This window comes from Malaya genurostris, chromosome 2 (genome assembly GCF_030247185.1).
Source record: "Malaya genurostris strain Urasoe2022 chromosome 2, Malgen_1.1, whole genome shotgun sequence".
In the NCBI taxonomy this organism is placed as follows: domain Eukaryota; kingdom Metazoa; phylum Arthropoda; class Insecta; order Diptera; family Culicidae; genus Malaya; species Malaya genurostris.
Genome location: NC_080571.1, coordinates 124,713,776 through 124,733,801, shown reverse-complemented (window position 1 = coordinate 124,733,801; position 20,026 = coordinate 124,713,776). Strand labels below are relative to the sequence as shown.

At 36.6% G+C, this 20,026-nt stretch overlaps 3 protein-coding genes across 4 annotated transcripts in view; 2 read left to right on the top strand and 1 right to left on the bottom strand.

The window, feature by feature from the left end:
* Nucleotides 1–2,698, top strand: part of LOC131433046 (cullin-2) — a 46,550-nt gene extending 43,852 nt beyond the window's left edge. For both annotated transcript variants that reach the window (XM_058599775.1, XM_058599776.1), the window contains one exon: nucleotides 67–2,698. In XM_058599775.1, the coding sequence (XP_058455758.1) occupies nucleotides 203–2,461 (2,259 nt within the window). In that variant the 5' untranslated portion in view covers nucleotides 67–202 and the 3' untranslated portion in view covers nucleotides 2,462–2,698. The remainder of the gene's footprint in view (nucleotides 1–66) is intronic.
* LOC131433045 (UDP-glucose:glycoprotein glucosyltransferase) lies at nucleotides 2,687–8,705 on the bottom strand. Its single transcript, XM_058599774.1, has 8 exons — nucleotides 8,514–8,705; nucleotides 8,213–8,440; nucleotides 6,715–8,147; nucleotides 5,482–6,120; nucleotides 4,693–5,426; nucleotides 4,507–4,627; nucleotides 3,068–4,448; nucleotides 2,687–3,010 (listed from the first exon to the last, which is right to left on the bottom strand). The coding sequence occupies exons 2-8, from the start codon at nucleotides 8,430–8,432 to the stop codon at nucleotides 2,967–2,969; spliced, it is 4,572 nt and encodes a 1,523-aa protein (XP_058455757.1). The 5' UTR covers nucleotides 8,433–8,440; nucleotides 8,514–8,705; the 3' UTR covers nucleotides 2,687–2,966.
* An 8,254-nt stretch (nucleotides 8,706–16,959) lies between these two features.
* LOC131427668 (glypican-4) overlaps nucleotides 16,960–20,026 on the top strand; it is a 57,805-nt gene continuing 54,738 nt past the window's right edge. The window contains exon 1 of the mRNA XM_058591063.1: nucleotides 16,960–18,127. Coding sequence (XP_058447046.1) covers nucleotides 17,878–18,127 — 250 coding nt within the window. The 5' untranslated portion in view covers nucleotides 16,960–17,877. The remainder of the gene's footprint in view (nucleotides 18,128–20,026) is intronic.

Here is a 20,026-nt window from a genome sequence, read left to right as displayed (position 1 = left end):
CTGATCATTATTTCGCCAAAACTGATTATCATTATTAAATTTAACCGCATTTCTTTTTATTTTCAGTGTGTATGTGTACAAAACTAGCAGCACTGCAAAACTCGCTAAGTAATTGCTAAAAATAGTTCAGCAGGGCATAACGTCAAGAGAAAAGCTGAAAATTAGAAGTCAATTGCATCGTCTTGTATTACACAAAAGCGAAATGTCTCTCAAACCAAGATGTATTGATTTCGAAGAAATATGGAACGATTTAAAAACTACTATTATGGAAGTAATAACGTTACGCAGTGTACAACGAGATGTATGGAGCAGTCGTTTTGTAGATATTTATGCAGTATGTGTGGCACACCCTGAACCTTTGGCGGATAAACTTTATACAGCAACAAAAACGTTCCTTGAGGATCACGTCAAAAATTTATTGAGAACCAGAGTGTTATCTTCAGAAAGTAATAGTACCAGTAACGAACCATACGCATTACTGCATCGATATTTTATTGCATGGACAGAATATAGTAAAGGAATTGAATATTTAAACCATCTCTTTTTGTATCTTAATCAACAACATATTAAAAAGCAGAAGCTTTCGGAAGTTGAAGTTGTATATGGTTGCATCAATCATGATTCTCAAGAACAGCTTGAAATTGGAGAACTCGGACTTGATATATGGCGACAGCAAATGATAGAAAAATTGGATGAAACTCTAGTTTATCAATTGTTAGATGGTATCAAAAATGATCGAATGAACAACATTCAACACACGGATATGGTTTCTGTAATTAAAGGAACTATACAAAGCTTTGTAAGTGTAGAAGAGTATAAAAAGAAAGGTTCTCTTCAATTGTATCAACACATTTTTGAAGCACCATTGCTAAGAGATAGCGGAGAATTTTTCAGACTACAAGCGAATAAACTGCTAGAAATATGTTCTGTTAGTAATTATATGGAAGAAGTCATTAAAAGACTTGATGAAGAAAATAAACGTTCTCTCAAATATCTTCATAGTAGTTCACTGCCTAAGTTGCGGAAAGAATGTGAACAACGTATGATTACGGATCATTTGGATTATCTTTATTCAGAATGCAATGAAATGGTTAGTTGCGAAAGAAGAAAAGATTTGAAGAATTTATACACTATTCTGAAGCCCATACCGGATGCACTGAAGTCATTAGTCCAATCATTACTAGAACATATAAGAGCTGATGGGGCACGTATGGTATCAACGTTAAGAGGAGAAATGATACATGTACACTTTGTGGAAGGAATGCTGCAAGTTCATGAAAAATATGAAGAGCTTATTGCCAATACGTTTAATTCAGATCCTGTGTTCTTAAGTGCCCTTGATAGAGCCTGTTCAGATGTCATAAACTCTCACGCTTGTGAAAAGCAACCCGGGAAAAGTGCTGAGTTAGTCGCAAAATACTGCGACAGTTTACTGAAAAAATCGAAAACCACAGAAAGGGAAATTGAAACAAAGCTGACAAGGAGTATCACCATATTTAAGTATATCGAGGACAAAGATGTCTACCAGAAGTTTTATAGCCGCATGTTAGCGAAAAGATTGATTCATGAACAATCTCAAAGCATGGATGCCGAAGAAATGATGATTAATAAGCTAAAACAAGCGTGTGGATACGAGTTCACGAATAAGCTACATAGGATGTTTACAGACATTTCAGTATCTGGTGACCTAAACGTCAAATTTAACCATTTCTTGAAGCACGAAAACAAGGAAACGGGAATAAACCTGTCCATTAAAATACTCCAGGCTGGAGCATGGCCTCTCGGCGCAATGCAAGTTGCAGTAGGCTTTGCAGTTCCACAAGAATTCGAGAAACCAATAAGGTTGTTTGAGAGATTTTATCACATCAATTTTAGTGGTCGAAAGTTAACATGGTTGCATCACTTATGCCATGGAGAACTTAAAATAATGTTTGTCAATCGAAACTATATTGTTACTATGCAAACTTATCAAATGGCGATACTTCTTCTATTTGAAACTACTGATAGTCTCGGCTTTAAAGAGATACAGGATTCGATGCAACTGAATCAAGATACGTTAAAACGCCATTTAATTAGCATAATTGAATCAAAATTATTGCTAGCTGACACGGAGGTGTTGGATGTTAATTCAAGGATATCTTTGAACAAAAATTATGTAAATAGAAGAACCAAATTCAAAATTACAACGTCACTACAAAAAGAAACTCCGCAAGAGATTGAAAATACCATAAATTCAGTAGATGACGATCGTAAAATGTATCTGCAAGCTACAATAGTACGAATTATGAAATCTAGAAAAGTTCTTAGACACAACGCGCTTATACAGGAAATATTGGCTCAATCGAAGGTTTGTTTTGCGCCAAACATTGGCATGATAAAGAAATGCATTGAATCGTTGATTGATAAGCAGTACATCGAAAGGACCCCCAATTCGGGCGATGAGTATAGTTACGTTGCCTGACGTACTTTGGTGGTTATACAGTGTTGAAAACGTCTCACTTAGGCTTCTATAGAATAAAATAAATGTGCTATTTGATCATTGAAAAATGAATTTTGAAAATTCTCGAAATCCTGATTTCAACAATGCTGACTTCTTCGATAGTTTGTTTAATATTAAAATACTTGGCTTAATCCCTCGAGGTTTTCGAAACAACGAAAAATTTGAATGGAAATAAAACAAACGACATTCTTAAAATAAGTTGTACAGTTTATTGACCCTTGAAATTAGATGAAATTCGTACTGGGTGTAAGCCAGCTTTTCTTTCGTCCTTAGTTTGAAAAAAAGCTAAACGCCAGCCTTTAAACCATAATTCGAAGACTAGCGTAAAACACTACCATTAGATCACAGCAGACAAAGTTCACTTGACAACTGAACATTGGTTTAGCATCATTTTTGGACTACTATTTTTAGAACAGGAGAATGATTACAATTTCCTAGTTGGAGTATGATCTACATTGATTGTGATTTAGAGTTCAATGTGACTGATATCTTCATTGGTAATTGTTGTGTCTGAAAGCAAAATAATCTATCAATACTGAACATTTGTTTCCATGATTGTTACCTTACCTTGGGAATGCATAGTTTGGCCATCTTCATGTTCTAACTCGTCCACCTTAGCTTGCAGTCGTTTTATTTCCAGATCATAGTTTTTCCATTCTGGCACAATGCGTTGTGCAGCAGTTAGTTTTGCTTCCTTTGTCAGTGGATTGTTACAGAGATCAATAGTCTTTGCGTATTGTAACGATTCGCTACTACACCATGTTTCACACCATAACCATTCCTGGGGCAAGGATTTGATTGCGACTTGATGAATCATATTGTTTGGTAAATCTTGATCTAAATTAGACAAACTGTTCGGATCTTGGCTGAGTGCCTGATATTGGCCGCGAATTCTATCACCGGCAGCGATTCTTCGGAATCGCTTCAAATCGACGACATAAAGCGCAGAAATATGATATTTTCTTCCCTGTAGATGATTTTTCCAATATCCGTGCTTCCAGAAACGAAATCCTTCCATTTCTTCCCGGGAATCACAGAATGGAGTATATCCGTATGGAGCACCACCAAGGTCGAACTCATTAAGCTCTTTCATATCTGCTCGCACAATCTGATCAGCATCAACAAATATAATTTTCTTGACATCCAACGGAAAAAGAACATCTAAGAACAAAATTTTGTAACCCCAAATAATGCGTTGTTTTTCTGTTTGCTGGTGTAACCATCGAGGCCATTTATATTGCACTAGCTCGTATTGAAAGTGGTATTCCTCAGCCATATGAGGAAGAAAATCAATAAACTGAGGTGACAGATAGTTTTTCAAAAACCAAAATTTAACCGGAGTTTTAGTATGTTTCAGCAACGAGAGCATCATAATTCTAAGTAAACGTTCGTACAAATGTCCCGATGCAACCGAAAAGATGTTCAAAATATCCTGTTCATGGCTGTCGCCGGTTCCGACTATTGAGCTGATTGAATCCCAAATGCCTCCACCCGAATCTTTATCATCACTCAAAAGATCTGCGTTTGCTTTTCCGGTTTTTTTCGTTACACGAAGCTTCAATACATGAGATTTCAGAGAACTCAGTAGTACTCTAGTGCCGTCATTGGAATGGGCGACATTCGGGCCGTCAGCACTGGTAATGTCATAAATATCTGCACTTTTACCATGACGTAATCTCAGTATCCACGCTCCGGGATTAGCTTTCAGTTGAAAATAGCCCAAATTGGCCATAACGATCGTATCAACAATGATAGGTTGCTGCTCAGTTCCAAGAGTAATTTGTAATCCACGTGGCGGAGAACCGGTGGTCGTGTCAAAGCAATGACCTTCAATCAGTAGATATTCCAACTCGTACTCGCTATGGACTGGTCCGTTGATTTCCGAAAGTTTTATGTTGTCCAAGTCATAAACAGATCTAACGACTTCAACTAACCAATTCTCAGGAACCTAGAAAAATAATCATTAAAAAAATGCTTATTGGTTTTAAATCTTACGTCACAATTACATTTAAACTTTGAGTCAACAATGGGTTCGCTGGAAGTCCGATAAATCTGGCCGATGGTCCTGGGGCGTATTTTCCATCTGAATTGAATTGCAATTCCGATTCCACGACGAACCGGTAGAACCTTAAAATATATTTCGATATTTGTCGATATGTCTCAGATAAAATCGTTCTAGGAGTTTGACTTACGTTTTTACAGGCATATCGCTATGTCTGTCGACAGCACAGAGTATTAGTTTCATACTGCAGTTGACAACATTTCGTAAAAGAATCAACAGAGACGATAATTTTTGCGCTCCTCTCGATGCGGGATCAAGTACGGCAACAATGTCGAAGTGTGGTAGTTCACTTGATTTCGGAACTAGTTTTACAACAGTGTGATTTTCTTCGATTTCGGTTGGAATTGTGAAGCGAGATTTAGATTGTTGTCGAGGAACAAGAATTGAAACTAATTTGAAAATCGTATCGCTAGAAATTGAAAAATCATTCCCATCTATAGACGCTTCCTTCAAAGCTAATTTAATCTTATCCGTGTATTGCATACTGAAAAATTTCTCTAGCAGACCAAAGTCTTCGGAAGCAAAGTATTCATCGATATCAAAAGGACCAAAAACACGACCGTTGGCAACAAGACTATTAACAGATGCTTTCATTTTCAGCACACGTTGGCAATAGACTCTGAGCATTTTCAGATGCGTTTGAGTTGCTGGTAGAAAATCAAGTACCGCCTCGGGCACCTGGTATTTCTGTCCGTTATCAGTCTGTTCTAGCAGCTTTATAACTAAATCAGTGGCTTCTTCTGCTGGCAAGGTATTGATTGTAGCCCAAACAAGTGCATTTAAATTGTTTTTTAATTCAGCCCTAGCAAAATTGCTGCCATCTACATTTGGAATAAAAGCAACACGGCTTCCACTTGTAGCTTTCTGAGAAAAAAATAGCTTTTCAATTACCTGAATGTACAAAATGTGCAAAACTTACCATAAAACGCAAAGCATTCAACAAAAGTGCACAACCCGAGGCCTGTGTCAAATCTCCAACAACCCATAAGCTGAGGAAATGTAGTCTATGACCCATGAACTTCTCATAAGTGGACTTTCCTCCAAAATAATTCAAATTTCCCATCAAAGTAGCAGTTAAGTCTGAGTTCGACAATTGCGCTAGAGCTGATACATCTTCAATATTTAAATATGGACTTCCGGAGACATCGAGAAATATTGGATCATCAGCTGAGAGAATTCTTTGATTCAATCGAGGCATCACGTGTTGTTGTTTCATAAGAAAATCTATCACCGGTTCTCCATCATTCAAGTCACCTTTGTAAACTGCTTTTTGTATGGAGGGGGTTTGCTGCATGATTTCGGTTAGAATTGTTTCTTCGAAATCATCCGAATTCAATGTGTTTGGTGACAGCAGAACTCCATTTAACAATGCTTGTGGACTGTTTTTTAATCCAAGCCTGCTAACAAACTCCTGGGACAGTTTGCGCCCATAATCGAAATCGGAATCTTCTCCAACGATATCATCTACTTCTTCTGATTTCAGTTTAGAAAATGATTTTTTCATTTGCTTACGAATGTCCTCTATCTTAATGTCGTGCTTCGGTGTTGCAGCAAAAAGCTGGAAAAGTAATATACGGTAATGTTAGTAAAACTCATTTTAAAAGTTTGTTTGCATTTGTTTGATATGAAGTAACATCTAAATTTATTCCAAGTTAGAGAGCAACCGATAAAATATTTATGGTTTCGGGAAACGCTTACGGTTGAATTTTACACCACATTTGGAAATCATCGCGTCGGGGATGTTTTATGCTTAAAATATGGATATAATCACATTTTCAAGAAAAATAAACTAAAAATTTGATTATTTTCTGTCTAATTTGTACACGAAGAGTGAATCTAGATTTTTAAATTGGAAAAACTTGATGCTTCAGCAATTGTATGTGTTATATGAACGTTCGCCCGTAAACAAGTAGGTCTAGGGTTTTCAGAAAATCTTTGTTAAATCGATGAATAAGTTGAAATTTTTAAAAAATCAAGAAAGTCGAATACTAAATTATTGATTGAAACAAACGACAGCCTTGGGTGGAACGAATTGGACTAGTGAAAATAAAAATCGTTAGACTTCAGTTCGATTTTAAGAACGATTTGGTATATATCAGAGATCTTTTAAGGATGTGTAATTTATTTCGTATTGTATGGGGTTGGTACTTACATCGGTGAGAAATCCAAGCGCTTCGGTTGATCCTTTTTTCTGATGTACGTAATTGAAAGCACACACAACTGCTCGGTAAGCAATGTGTTCATTGTTTGAGGAGTGGAACACCAGTCCAATTCGCACTGGCGCAGAATGTATGACAAAACTTTCTGCTAATTTTGTAATATCTCGGCCTGTGTCTTCACTGGAAACTGGATCTATTACCAGGACAAGATTGAATAAATTTTTTCGTATATTTCTCAACATTCCGGGAAACGTGGGTCGTAGAAGATCCATCACACTGGCGGGCCAACGTCTGTATTGGGCATCATTTTCCAAATCATTAATCCATATTATTGCAGAATCGCGTATATCAATGGCAAACTCCTTAGCGGATGACGATAGATCTAAGGCTAATAGCGGAGCAGCCAATTTTCCACGTAAACTAATTTTATTCAGTCCTTCCAAAACACGCATTTCCGACCTAAGTGTATCTAAAAGAGTGGTAGTATCAATTGTGTCAGCATCGAAGAATAGTCCATTCAAGAATAAAGCTGAATCTGGAGGTTGAAGATTTAGATTCCTTCCTAAAATTTCTATGTTGTGCCTCATTTCTTTCTTAAAATCCTCGGAAACAATTTGAGCAAGCAATGATTTGGCCTGGGTAGGAAAATTCTGAGCAGTGTACTGTAAAATCTGCAAGGCTTCTTCGCCTTGGATTTGCGCAATACGTTGAGCTGCTTGAAGTCCTAATTCTTGAAATTCCCATGCTTTTAGAGGTGCTATCTCTTCATGTTTTTCTAGAAGTGAGTTTCTGAATCGATCAAGGGAATGTGACAGATGTGGATATCGTTCCTTCAGTTTTATAAAATCGAATCCCTCAACTTCTGGCTCAGCAAAATCTTCAATTATTTTTTCTTGATCCTGCTGTTGTGGTGAATCATCTTGGCTCTTGTATTCAGTTGATTTTAGGTGAAGTTCTACTCCATAACCTGATAGCCGCATTTTTTCGTTAGACCTTTTTTGGACAAAGTGTCGCAGTACATATGTCAAAACACCCTTATCGGCTTCCTTTTTTAGTACATCATGAATTATTTTGAATTCATTAGTTCCCAACTGGGCGTATAGAATAGCTGTCATTGAATTATTTTCTGATCCAGGATAGATGTGATCAATACTATAAGTCTCTCTCTTGACCGAAGTACGTTCGCTACTTTTCAACACACTTCGTAAGTCGTGTACATCACATGTTATTTTACCACCAATGCTTACAAAAGCAGGACTGTCACAGTCACTCTGTTTGAGCATATCATCAGCTATCTGTAAATGTGCTTGTACTTTGGGAGCAAAACTGTGAAGTGACAAAGATAGTTTCAGCAAGTTAGTTTGCCCTACGCCAAGCAAAGTATTTGCAAGATCCATCGATTTTTTGTAACGCTTCTCTTCGGTTTCTACAAGGTAATTGTGCATAATTCGATTTCTCAGGTTAATATGTTTTGATGTATCAATAAATTACCTATATGGTAAAGTCCATTGGGAATTTGGTTTATCAACTCAACATAATCCCAGAATAGATTGTTATTTTCTTCTTCGATAAATTCTGCAATTTCCAACTGAATTGGAGTAATGGTCCATTTTGCAGAAAGTTGAGTTGTTATGGGATGACTTTTGAATTCTCCACGGGCGGCTTCGGCCAGAAGTATAATTCCAAGAGAAACACTTAGTAATGTATACATACTGAATGCTGAAACATAAAAATTTAGAAAGATACACAATTGAATTAGTTAACTTGCGATGTTCAACGTAACCTCAAATACCTATCAATTCATCAAAACCTTTCACACCAAGCACGATTCAGGAACTTTCGTTAGCACATTTGTTTTAGATCTTAAATAATAAACGATTCGATTTAAAAAAAACGATTCACTGCGAAAGACTAAATTCAATAAAATCCGGCGAACGACACTGACACATCATCTACCAATGAACACGAAACACATAAACTAAGTACAAGGTGATTGAAGAAACTGGTTGATAAATTTCTGACACTATTTTCGACAGTATGCTTTTCAAAAGACCGTAAGTTCCACTCACTCGTACGCGGCTGGCAGATTAGTTTTTTTACTGTCACTGCTAACCTCAATCGGATGAACAAATTTTGACAGTTCAGCGGTACTGTTTGTAAACAGACTTTTTTTGTTTGTCTGTCTCCTAAATTAGATTTTTTATCATGACGTCACGAATGAACAAGCATTCCTCCTTGACAGTTCAGCGGTACTGTTTACAAACAAGCTTAAACAAAAATCGAAGAACACATCTTAAACAATTATCTTTACACTTTGAAACTAGTCAATTTTATTTGATAAATCTGAAATACAAACCGTATCCAATCGTGAACAAATGTTTTAAAAGTCTATTTAGGCGATATGGACCATAATCTAATTTGTCAACAGACAAACAAAAAATTGTTTACAAACAGTACTGCTGAACTGTCAAAATGTGTTCATCCGATTGAGGTTAGCAGTGACGGTAAAAAACCCTAATAGAGTTTCAAAACATTTGTTAACGATTCGATACGGTTCGTTTCAGAGTGGCTAGTTGTGAAGTGTATAGACGCTTGTTTGGGACGTGTTCCTCTATTTTGTTTAAGCTTGTCCACATCGAATCTCGTACATAGGAAGGGGAGAGAAATGTCAAATTTGTGTGCGAAAAAAAAACACTGCACACCCATACAATTGCCATGATATGTTGAATGTGATGCCGTGCAATGGCGTTGCTGAGTTGAAGATTGGTTTAGCTCCAAGCTGACAGGGTGTGCTTCAAGCCTCGTTTTTATATTTGTATGTACATGCCGGATTGACGAACATCAATTGAAGTCCGAACAAAAATAGGAAAAGCCAAATTGGCAATACAATTTCACCTAAGCAATTTAGACCACAGCCGGAATGCAGCCAGGCGTGGTTGCCCGAATTCCTCACAAGTTGGAGTGGGAAAAAACTAACAAACGCTTTTAAAATTACCAACGATCTTCTTAAACTAACTAGGGCTATATTTGATGAGTAGTAACATAGTAGACCTTGCGTCAGCTTGGAGCGAGACTAATCTTCAGCTCAGCAACGCATAGGTACGCAGTGCTTCTATTTTCGTGCCTACGAATTGACATCTCTCTCACATACGCGCAGAGAAATGGAGCATGATTGAAATAACAAAACAGTTAGTAGATTTTTGAATTTGATTTATGTTGATTAGGAACTAAGTTTTTGAACCCATTTCTCCCTTCAACATCAACAATGATTTGAATCGAAATTTTGATCAAGCCAAACGAAAAAAAATTTTTCCGGCTGGTTTTATTGTAGAAACAAACTATTTAATATATGTCAACAAAAGTTGAGTTGATGTTATCGGCAATGTCTATGTTGATTCGATCCTGCTAAATCTTTATATCCAGATTTTTTTTTCAATTTACCATTGATCTTATTTGTGTAATTCGATACAACTAAGTTTACTGTTTTAATGAGTGGTTTAGTTTCTTTTCAAAACTTTTCGAATATGACCGCGGATTTTACTGAGTTAAACAAAAAACGTTGTGACGACGACATGACCAGGCACTCCGAAGAAAAACTGAAATGAAAAGTATCTGTGAGTGATTTATCATCAGTTACCACAAATATAACGACCCCTTGATAATGATAAAAATATTCTTCTTTAGCAACACTGTTTAAGTTGCTACGAATAAGCTACCAAGGAGCCCCAAGGAAATGAACAAACATTTTGAGGAAGTGGTGGAGCAATTGAAATAATTCAAATTTTGTGGCCTTAGTGCCACTTTCTAATAGTAACTTAAGAAAGTGGAGAATCCAAATTCTACAGCCATCATCAGTGCAAGCTATAATAAAGGTGAGTGCTTGAATTGTATTTGTGAGCTATGAATAGAATTGGACATGTACAGCCAGCAAGAGTCTCACCAGAATTCTTGCCCAGACCCTGAAACTAGCGTCTGCCTTCCGGCAACGAAAAACCATCCGCGTCTCTTGGAGTCTCGGCACACGTGCGCGAAGTAGCTTAAGTTTTTTTCAAAACTCTGATATATTAACAAAATTAAATGTTATGAGCTCTGATTGACGGCTTCACCTGAGGGCGCCATGCTCGCAAAAAGGATGATGCCAATGATTTGTTCGGGTAATGTGAGAGCTGGATATCTTGTTAATATGATGTCTTTGCTTTAAATTAGCTGCACATTGAAAGCTAATGTGGAAACGAAAACTGATTGCCATTTTTGCGAATTTGCTGTACATCAATGACATCATATTAACAAGATATCCAGCTCTCACATTTCCCGAACAAATTATTGGCAACAACATTTTTTGCGAGCATGGCGCCCTCAAGCAAGTCCGCATCGAATCTCGTACACAGAAGTAGGAGAGATAAATGTCAAATTCGTGCGTGCCAAAATAGCAGCACTGCGCACCCATACAATTGACATGTTAAGTTGAATGTGACACTGTGCGATGGTGTTGCTTAACTGAAGATTGATTTCGCTCCAAGCTGACACTGTATGTGTACATTCAATTTGCATTCTTATGTCGTTTTCGCTTGAAAAAACTGAAACTGACCCAGGGTAGTTTCATCAAACAAAGATTTTTCACGAAACTGTGTTGTTTTCGCACTTAGCAACGGGGGTTTAAACAAACCTGATATAAAATCCAGGTTCGAAACTGACTCGATTTTCAGTTCAACAACGTTAAAACTAGGTTCGAAACTGGCTTCAAACAAACGGTTTGACAGCAGTTAGAGTGGAAACTGGGTTAGGTTTGGCATCAAGCGAAAACGACATTAAAGTGATCTGCCCCTTGGGGTAATGTGCCTATAACCAGAATGTCGTCACTTTGGGTCTAGACACTATAGGTAAGATCATCATTTAACGTTCGTATGCGACTCTTTTTCCATTGTTCAATGGACACATTTTTATGTTTATTTACCCGTTTGAATCGTTTACAAACGTTAACTCGTGACTTGTATCGTTGCACATTTTATAAAATAATAAAAATTGGCATATTTAAATTCTATGAATAAATGAGAATTAAACGAAAATGCTGATAAATCATTGACTATATTTTTTTCATACAAACACGATCATTTCAAGATCAATTCGTAGCTTTTTATATATTTTATTCCTACAAGAAGACTTCTTTTAACATATCACTTTTATCGTTAGTAGCATGAAATAATTTTTTTTTATTCAATATTACAATATATTCTTAGGCACACTGCTTAAGCTCTAAGATGCCAAGGTTATTTTCTAATCTTAATTAACGACTAACTTAAACTAGAATAGTATCATTAGAATATGTGATCTTAGCGTCTCGAAAATCCAGCGTTCGGCTGGCGATCGGCAGTGGTCGAGATGTATTCAATATTGCACGAGTCTTCCAGATGGCGTTGGTAAATATTTAGCGTTGGCCGCGTCCTTCGGTCCGTGTGGGTCCGCGGGAAACACCCCCAGGCTACTAAAGCCCGGCGGGTGGCCCGCATGCTGGGTTTTCGACTGGAGTGGTCTTCCGTGGACGATGATGGTGATGTTACGGAAGAGAATGAAAAAGAAAGTAAAAATTGTGGAAACGGGGTAAAAAGGGGGATGTGGGAACAAAATGTCTGAAAACGACAGAGATCTAATTAGTTTCCATCGAGATGGTGAAGAGGCAGGGGAGGGGGAACGAAAAAGTTAGTGACAAAAAAAGATCTTGTTAGTTCCAATGAAGATGGTGGACAGGGACGGGGATCGAGAGCGCATGAAATAATTATTTTGAGTGCCAACTCCGTTGGAATATATTCTTTCCAAACACAGTAGAACTCTGTAGTCGTACCCATCGACTAATTTGTAGCCGCAAATGTGGTTTCACGCATACACCACGACTAATTAATCCACTTCTATGAAAGGTAATGATACTGGAAAACACACTTACAACTTACTGCACAAAACGGACCTTCCACTCATGGCAGTCGGTGAATACATTTTTAATTTTCGTAATCAAATACCCATTTTGCAGTTTGTTTTGTTTGCATTGCTCAAGTCTTCAATATGCAGTAACCATTTTAAATTTTTTTCAAGCGATTTCATTTTGACATTACCATTTACAGAGGGGTGTAGTACCCAGTAGAAATTACCAATGAATATTTCATTTAAAAAACCCTTCTTAATCCACCTAGTGGTGTGATAATGCTTTTCTCTTCTTTCATAACAGTCTCATGAAAATATGTTTCATACTTTAATTAAATAATTTTGGATACTAATTTTGTCACCAATTGATTCAGATTGATTCGAGTAGTTCACAAAAGCATGCTTCAGTGTTTATGTCACACAGTCAGCATCATTTTTCCAAACTAGTCCTTGACATTTGCGTTGCCTATTTGTATGAGAACAGTGATGCTAATCTAAAAAATTTTGATGCCAAAAGGCTTAGAATTGCATGAAACGTCGAGATTTAGTGTCATCTCGAAAAAATTTTTTTTTGAAAAAATCGACTTTTTGGGACTTAGAAAAAATATGAAAATTTTTCTAAGTCCCAGAAAGTTGATTTTTTCAAAAAAATTTTTTTTTAGATGACACTAAATTTCGATGTTTTATGCAGTTTTAAGAGTTTTGGCATCAAAGAAAATTTTCGATTTTGGAAATTTCATGTACTCCCCCCTATGGTGCTTTTTCAAGATCGAAAATTGTCAAACCTTTGCCACCGGGCAGCACCCCTTAAGCATGTCCGATTTAGGTCAAATTTTGCATGAAGGCTTTTTTCGAGGTGCTTAAACTTTTGAGCACTAGAACTTAACGAAAATAGAGGTGATCCCAAAATTTTGGCACCCTTATATATAAGAGCGGTAAAAATCAACGTGTTTTGTCGGTTACGTCACTTATACAATCATATATCTGGAACCAAAAGTCACAACCATTTGATCTTCGAACTTGATCAATGGCACGACAGTAGCTTTCAAACGAGCCCAAGTTTGTTAAAATCGGATCAGCCATCTCTGAGAAAATTGAGCGCGTTCAAATACAACGCTTTTTGTCGGTTACGTCACTTATACAATCATATCTCCGGAACCAAAAGTCACAGCCATTTGATCTTCGAACTTGATCAATGATCCGATAGTAGCTTTCAAACGAGCCCAAGTTTGTTAAAATCGGATCAGCCATCTCTGAGAAAATTGAGCGCGTTCAAATACAACGCTTTTTGTCGGTTACGTCACTTATACAATCATATCTCCGGAACCAAAAGTCACAGCCATTTGATCTTCAAACTTGATCAATGATCCGACAGTAGCTTTCAAACGAGCCCAAGTTTGTTCAAATCGGTTCAGCCATCTCTGAGAAAATTGAGCGCGTTCAAATATCTTCGAAAAGTGCACACACATACACACACATACACACACACAAACATTTTCCGATCTCGACGAACTGAGTCGAATGGTATATAACACTATGGGTCTCCGAGGCTCCGTTCGAAAGTCGGTTTTTCCAGCAATTCTAATACCTTTCTATAGAGAAAGGCAAAAACCTAATTACTATAATTATTCGCGTTTTCATTGTTATCCGTGAAAGGAAACCATCCCTGACGGATGGATGCTTTGATGTACATGAGAAAGTTAGCTCATTCACTCTTGTAAGCTTGGACGACACAGTCGTACATACGCGATTCCAAGAGTTAAAAAAACAAAATGGAGGCCGATCAAGAAAATGATTACGACAAGGGGTAGTTAAATTTCCGGTACAGTTTCGATAGACGAGTGGCAGGTCGTGTCGTCGGTTGTGAGCTGTTAGCTAGTCGATGAACAAGAGACCGAACAAGTTTATTGATCTGATCCATCCAGGAATCCTTCTACCATCTATTTACAATTATGACAATTGTGTATAAGGTGGGTTCAGTCTTCAACGCTCACCTGGTTTTAGGGCATATTCAGTAGTGTTTTAGTTCTAGATGCATAATTTATGCCAGTTAGAAAATTTAAATCTGAATTTTATAACAAGAAAAACTGTCAGCCCCAGCAGTGTTTTACTCGTGTTTCAAAAATACAAAAAAATAGAACGGCATCGTAGACCAGTTTTAAATTTGACAGAAGAACTGGTCGTTCCAGTTTCTGCTCTATTATAGATCTTCCATGTAGAACTTCTAGCTGCTGAATTTTCTCTTAACCTATTAGGCACACGTAGAGTGCCTATAACCAGAGTGACTACATCTCATCCGTAATGCTGGCAACAACTCAAAATGTTTAATCCGAAATGTTGACAGCTTCGTTCGCTTTGTATTGTATTTGACAGGTCGTTTGCTCGTTTGGAACAAAGCTGTCATTCCAAACGAACAGCTGTCGTCACTCTGTTTTAAGCACTCTGCCTAACACGGTAAATATTGTTCAAAAATAACTCTGTTCATTGCAATACCTTGGTCTTTAAGCACAATATCATTTCTATTCAGAATGGAAACTATTTTCCTATATCTTCTCGAATGAATGAAACAACTCAATTATTTTTTTCTGTATAAGAAAGGAAACGGAAATGCACAAATGTGTATCAGTAATATTCAATAAAAATCAGGTTATTTTAGGTTCTTCAACGACTGAACATGTTCCCCCGTCATTGAATTCCACGGAGTTCAATTAGATCCGTCCTTCGTATCGCCATCGTCCAATCAAAGAAGCGATAACTTTGTAGTTGAGCGTTTGTACACACCTGTTGGAGTCTGCATTGATATTGTACGAATTGATACTGTTTCGACTTTCAAACAGAACTGTGAATTCCAAGGAAATCTTCATAATTACATCACAATACTCGAAAGAGAAAGTAAATAAAGAGAAATTGTCACTTGCTCTTAATACCTTCTGGAAAATCAGCCGAGATTTGTTCATAAAACGTGAAAGCTGGATATCTTTATAATATCATGCACTCAAAATAATAATCATGTTATAGTTACGTGAAAAGTTATGTGAATATTTTCCACCCTACTTTTCACGTAAGTTTTAATGGACTGGCATTTAAAAACTGTTTAATGCATAATCCAGTAAAAGCTACGTGTTTCATAGGTAAAATATAATGTACTGCTCATATCAAATTTACCTATCAGTTCATATAAAATTTAGAAACCAGAGAATTACTATTTTATACACTGGTTGAAATCAATAGGGAGATTTCAGATTTTTATATAAATCTAGGAAATGAAAAATGCCATGAAAAATAAAACATTTATTTCAGAAAATTGGCATAGAATTTTATCGGCTGAAAATAAAAAGCAACTAATAACGTCGTGGGATCTCGAATCGACAAGCCTCCAGAAATCGTTTTGTTGTCACTGCCGTTCAACCTGAAGTCGAGATCCGAAAACTCCCACAACACTACCGATGCACGTTGAGTTTGCATCACATGGGTCCAGTGTCTCTAGCTTCATACCGATTCTGAACTCGTTTTTCGGTTGACGAACGGTCTGTTTGAAGCATTCGACAGGAGCGGGCACACTTCCGGACTCACGCAGGTACTCGGTCCAGTCGAACAAATAGAAACTTTCATACTGGAATGGTCCGGTCGATGTAGTAAAAAATTGTAAATAAAATTTAGGGGATGTTCGTGTAACATTCAATTTCGTCACTTAAAACATTCAATTTGACATTTGAAACCAGCTTACGTGATTTTTCAAGTGAATAGAACGTGAATTTTTATTTGAGTGTGTCATTGAAAATAGTTATGGCACATAATCGAAGTAAAAAAAGCTATTAGGAAATCATATCTGGAATTATCTGCTTATGCCTTGGGGATCAAGCATAATGTATACAATTTCATAGATTGTATCTACGAGTTTATAGCGATTCTGGTGTACATGAAAGTTACAGAGTCAAGAATCGAGCATTAATATTGTAAGGGTTTGTCGTACCATATGCCTTTTTCATATGTTCGTGCCGAATCAAGCAGACGGTCTAGTCGATTGCTTTGAAAAGAATCGATTAATGATATTTTAAGAAAATTGTATTAAAAAATCAAACATCTGTTCGATAAATTGTATCTTGCATAAAACGAAAGTACTTCGATTCAACGTATATTGCAATTATACTGTCAACTCTTTCACACTCAGGTGGCCCCATATTGTTTCATTCATCTTTTATTCCCCGTACAACTTTGCTTCTTCCTAACGGCATTCCTTTTCAAGTTGTTGGTGAGAATGCAGGCGAGGGTAAATAATCAGAGATCTCTCTCTCTCAGTTCGAATCATTTCAGTTCGTTGTCAGCTCTGGTGCGGTTTGGTGGTATTGCTTCTGGTCTAAGAAAAATTTCGCAAAATTTTTGTTCTAATAATTTTGTGTATCTTCGATAGTTTTTATCATCATCTGATTATTATTGAATTACGAAGCAATTTTATACTTATTAGAAAAAATCGTTTTATAGAAATTGTGAAATACTACAGTGTCTGCCAACTAGCCCATTTTGCTGAATTTTCATTACATTGAGTGGAATTTGGTGTAATTTCGTGAACGTGTAGTTGTGAAATTGTATTTTTACACTCATGAAAAAGTGGTTAAGTTCGTATCAAAGATGAGAATAGTTAACATGTAAAATATTTTTTTTACAAAATTAGTTAACTAGCTGTATGACTAGTGAGAGAAAATTGCCGTAGTGTGCGTGTGGATTGTTCTATTGGCGCAGTTGTAAAAGTGTATGTGTTGTCATTTGCGATTTTTGGAAGTGTTTCTGAACAGTAAATTTTGTGTTTAAGTAGAACGACAATGTGCGATAGCATTGAATAAACTTCATAGTATTGATTTGCAAAAGGTTGGAGATTGCAGGATTTTATGTTCACATGTTACTTTATCGGTGTGTATAACAATTTCCAAAACTTCAATATTCATTCAATGAACCACTGTGTGTTGGATGTAATACCGTAGCATTGAGAATTAATGTGAGAAGAAAAAATAAGAACAACACAAGTCATTCAACTTCTGACTACGGTTGTCTGAAGGCGTGCATTCTTGTCTCGAAAGCTTATACCGTTCGAGACCTGTGTAAATGTGTGCGCAAAAATTATGACCGGCTTTTCGTGATACCTTGCATCTGTGGCACTCAATGAACTAAACTGTAAGACTCGATCCTTCTGTCGTTTTGCTCTACTGTAATAAATATATCACGCGGACATTGATTTTACGACTAAAATGGCACATATAAAAAGTGCTAGTTTCCTCGTTGTAAGCATAAACTTGTTGATTTTGGTGAGCCAATGGCAAATATCAGCAGCTAATATTGTTCCCTTATCTAACAATACTGGTGGAAATAGTAGTGAAAATAAGTTACAAATCGAAAGCGGTACGAGTTCTGTAACCAAACGAAGCTGTGTTAATGTACACCCAATTTTTGAGCATCGAGGCTTCAATAAAGCAAACATGCCAGCTGACCCATTAACAGGTAAGTTGCAGTATAGATAAGCGACAGTAAGAATCAATCATCATATTGGGAACGCTTTTTCGACGCATGTATCAAATATAAGTGACGTATAAGGAGAGACATTTAGCTTCGAAGATAAAAAAAAATATAACTTGTTTTTCTGAGGTGAAATTAATCCTTATTTTCTATACTAAGATTCCAATATATAAAAAAAATCACAGGTTTTAAAGGCGCGAATACAGATATGGGCTTTAGAGGTTCAAAGTCCTCCCGAAACTAAAAAAATAGTATGAGAATTCTCCACTTTAAATATTAGAGTGAATTATAAAATGAATAATTTGCGACAAACGACTTTATAGCCAAACATTTTTGTAGTGATCATACACACATATTCCCCCTCTCCGCGCTCATACTTTAAAACTACGTTTCTTATAGTTATTTGCGGTGACCACGACATCACAAAACCTGTTATTAATAATATTCTCATACATATTACTGCAGGGTTCTCCAAAATACTTTTCAATTACTCTTAAATAAAAAAACAAGAGAGATTTTTTGGTTCACCAACTAACATAACCTGTAAATTGAAACAGTTTTGGGCCAAATTTAGAAGAAAAAAAAAAGTATTAAGCATCGTTGTTCTAAACCAGTTGTCGTATGTTCGAGCCCCGACCTGGAAGGATTCGTAGTGTCAGTAGAATCGTAGCACCAGCCATGCACTGGTTCTGTACACTCTGAATCGGCTGCGAAGTCTGTTGAAACAGGTCAAATTCCACAAAAGGAATGTAATACAAAGGCTTTTAGATAATTGAATAATTTTTCATATCACTGTTTTCGGAAATTAATATGCAACGATCAACATACCATATCTGAAATATTTCTATTTTTGGAAAATAGGTTATTTATGTTACTAAACCCAATACAATGAATTGTCGTCAGGAGGCTCACTATTGCCGTATTTTGTTAAGTAAATTTCAATTGTTTCTTGATACAATTTTTTTGTCATCCAGAAAAAATTTGTTTGAAAAAAATTCGACTCTGGGGCCTTGAAAGAAAAGTTTCAAGCTTTCCGAAATCGAATTTTTTATGCTAAATGTCTTAGAACTACATGAAACGTCGAGGTTTTGTGTTATCTCGAAAAAAAAACTGATATCCCTGTGGTAACATTTCTGACACTTCTTGCTAAATGGAATGTAATACCAAGGCTTTTGTTGTAAATGACGGTTTGAAATTTTAACATACTTCACCTTGTAATAGCGAAATCGGAAGTCGGTTCCGGATAAGATTCAGTAGAAACATGCGGTCATACAACATTTCATTTGAGCCTAATTTGTGAAAATCGGTAAAACCATCTCTGAGAAAATGAAGTGGAGTGAGTTCCGTTTTGGAGTTTTTACTATTGTTTCTGGTACTTTCAGATCTGGTATCCGGAGAACGGCATATCCTAAGTCGGCTCGTATGACCAGAGATGCCAGATATTTTCAATCAAAATCTGTATTGCTTTGTATAAAAAATCTGTATTCATCTGTATTCACTAATAAAATGCATTTTCTGCAATAAAAAAAATGATGCTAAAAGATGTCATTCCAATAGATTGTGGTTATAGAATAACAGATTTAATGAGCATTCATTCTTTATATCTTCGTAGGTTATTGTCGCGTTCACTATAGTTCATCGACGAAATTTATTAGTTTTCTTTTTTAGTTTGAAAATGTTGACTTCATGAGTTAACATGGAATTCCAACACCAAGTCAGACCATACAACTCTAAATCTGACAAAAAAAATTCCTGATGCCTGACTTCCTTGAATATCAGTTCAAGTGGGTTTCAAATTTTTGCAGTGTTCATCAACCCGGGTTGGCGACTCAATACGTAAGGCGCTGGTCTAGCAAGCCAGTTATCGTATGTTAGGGTCCCTGA